At 25.0% G+C, this 2,175-nt stretch overlaps 1 protein-coding gene across 4 annotated transcripts in view; it reads left to right on the top strand.

Moving 5' to 3' along the window:
- Positions 1-2,175, top strand: part of LOC117172063 (TATA element modulatory factor) — a 56,980-nt gene that overhangs the window by 48,701 nt on the left and 6,104 nt on the right. For all 4 annotated transcript variants that reach the window (XM_033359810.1, XM_033359808.1, XM_033359809.1 and 1 more), the window contains exon 7: positions 1,005-1,544. In XM_033359810.1, the coding sequence (XP_033215701.1) occupies positions 1,005-1,544 (540 nt within the window). The remainder of the gene's footprint in view (positions 1-1,004; positions 1,545-2,175) is intronic.

Below are 2,175 nucleotides of genomic sequence, written 5' to 3'. Positions count from 1 at the left end.
ATACATGAATTTTTAACCAATAAAGATCAAATTAAAAAATATATAGACATAGAATTTATATTTTTAAGTTAAAAAAATAAATTTTCAACCCAAGAAAAAAAATATTTAAATTTTCAAATAAAGAAATTAATTTTTAGCCAAAATTATGAATTTTAATTTAAAAAAAAATCATTTTTACGTAATAGTTGAATTTTCATTCAAGATGATAAATTACCAACCAAGAAAATTACTTTTCTAGCAAAAATATGAATTTTTAAGAAAATAGATGAATTTCTAACAAAATATATAATTTTTTAAGAAAAAAGTTGAATTTCTAACAAAATAAATGAATTTTAAATTTAAAAATATAAATTTTCATAGAAAAACAAAATAGGACAGTTACATTTTTAAGTTTATAAAATAAAATCTAAACCGAAGAAAAATAAAAAAATAATTAAATTTTTAATTAAAGAAATGAATTTTCAGCTAAAATTATGAAATTTTATTTAAAAAAAAAGAATTTCTACCAAATAGTTTAATTTTCTACCAATAAAATACGAATGTTGAACTAAATACATGAATTTCCAAACAAAAAGGTGAATTAGCAATTGTGAGGATTACTTTTCTATCCAAAAATATGAATTTTTAATAAAATACATGAATATTTTACCAAATAGTTGATTTCTCTACCAAAAATATGAATTCTCAACCAGAATGATAAATTTTCAACCAAAAAATTAATTGTCGACCAAAAAAGAAGAATTTCTAACAAAATAAGTTAATTTTCAACTGATTATTTTGAATTTTCAACAGAAAGGGATGATTTTTATAGAAAATTCTTTAATTTGAGAACAAAATAATTAAAGATTAAACGTCTTCGTTCCTTAAATTTATAAAATCGTATAAAGATTGGAGAAGGGGGGGGGGGTTTAAAAATACTTTAAATCATTTTTAGATTGCCCCGAATAGTGATTTTCGTGATTCTCCGAATAATATACATTTAATAATTATATTTGTATTTTTAGGGAACTCTCGGAGACGAAAGAAAATTTAACATCTGCCGAAGAGGAATTAAAACGAGCAGTAGACACTGCTGGCGATTCTTGTCAACTTGCCGCGCAAGTCGAAGATTTGAGGATGAAATTGCGACAGTCTGAAGAGGCCCTTATCAGGAAAGAAGAGACCCTGAAACTGGAGAATCTGGAATTGCTGAGGCGTTTAGAAATATCAGAATCTAGAAGCGAGGAGATGTCTGAGTCGGTTTCATCTGCCACGCAACCTCTACTGCGACAATTGGAACAATTGCAGGCAAATCTATTCCATAAAACGAATAATTTTATGAAGCAGGAGAAAATCATGTCCGAGAAAATCATGGAATTGCAAAATAAATTGGAAAATTTGACGGAAACTGATCAGACTCTGAAGGAAGATAATTTAAATTTGAAATCGAGGGTCTCGGCTCTGGAATCGAAACTTCATTCGAAAGAAATTGAAAGAGCGAAACTTGAAGAGTTGACTAATGAATTGAAGTTGAAGAATGAGGATCTTGCTGAAGAAATCATCAAGTAAGGATTATTTTATCAATTAAAGCCGAAAATAGAATTTTTTCAACAAAAAAGTTCATTTCTCAATGAATTAGTGAAATTTTCAAACAAATAGTTGAATTTTCAATCAAAGAAATTAATTTTTTATAAAGAAAATATGAATTTTTAAACAAAAATGTAATGATTGATATTTCAGGCAAATAATGTTGTCATTTTTTATCGAGAAATGTTAATTTCGACTAAATGAAACGAATTTGAACAAAAATTGATTAATTCAAAAAGTAAAATATTATAGTTTATATTTAAACTACAAAAAAAAAGATTTTAATTTAAAATACCAAACAGTTGAATTCAAGCTAAAAAAGACGAATTTTGAAAAAAGAGAATCATCTACTAAAACAATTTTTCTTCTCAAAAATATGAATTGTAAAAAAAAACGTTCATTTGTCACAAAAATAGTTGTCTTTACAATCCAAAAAGACAAATTTTCAGCAAATTCATTACATTTTCAACCGGAAATGAATTTTCTATTGATATAATGAATTTAAAAAATAATTTAGTTAACAAAGTAGTTGCATTTTCAACAAAAAGGTTTATTTAAACTAATGAAAATTCTGTTCCTGTTAAAGGTTTGTCTTTTTACTTAAAAATG

The sequence above is a fragment of the Belonocnema kinseyi genome, chromosome 4 (genome assembly GCF_010883055.1).
Source record: "Belonocnema kinseyi isolate 2016_QV_RU_SX_M_011 chromosome 4, B_treatae_v1, whole genome shotgun sequence".
Classification (NCBI taxonomy): Eukaryota; Metazoa; Arthropoda; class Insecta; order Hymenoptera; family Cynipidae; genus Belonocnema; species Belonocnema kinseyi.
Note: the sequence above shows the minus strand (reverse complement) of the source record. Positions and strands in the feature narration are given on the sequence as shown.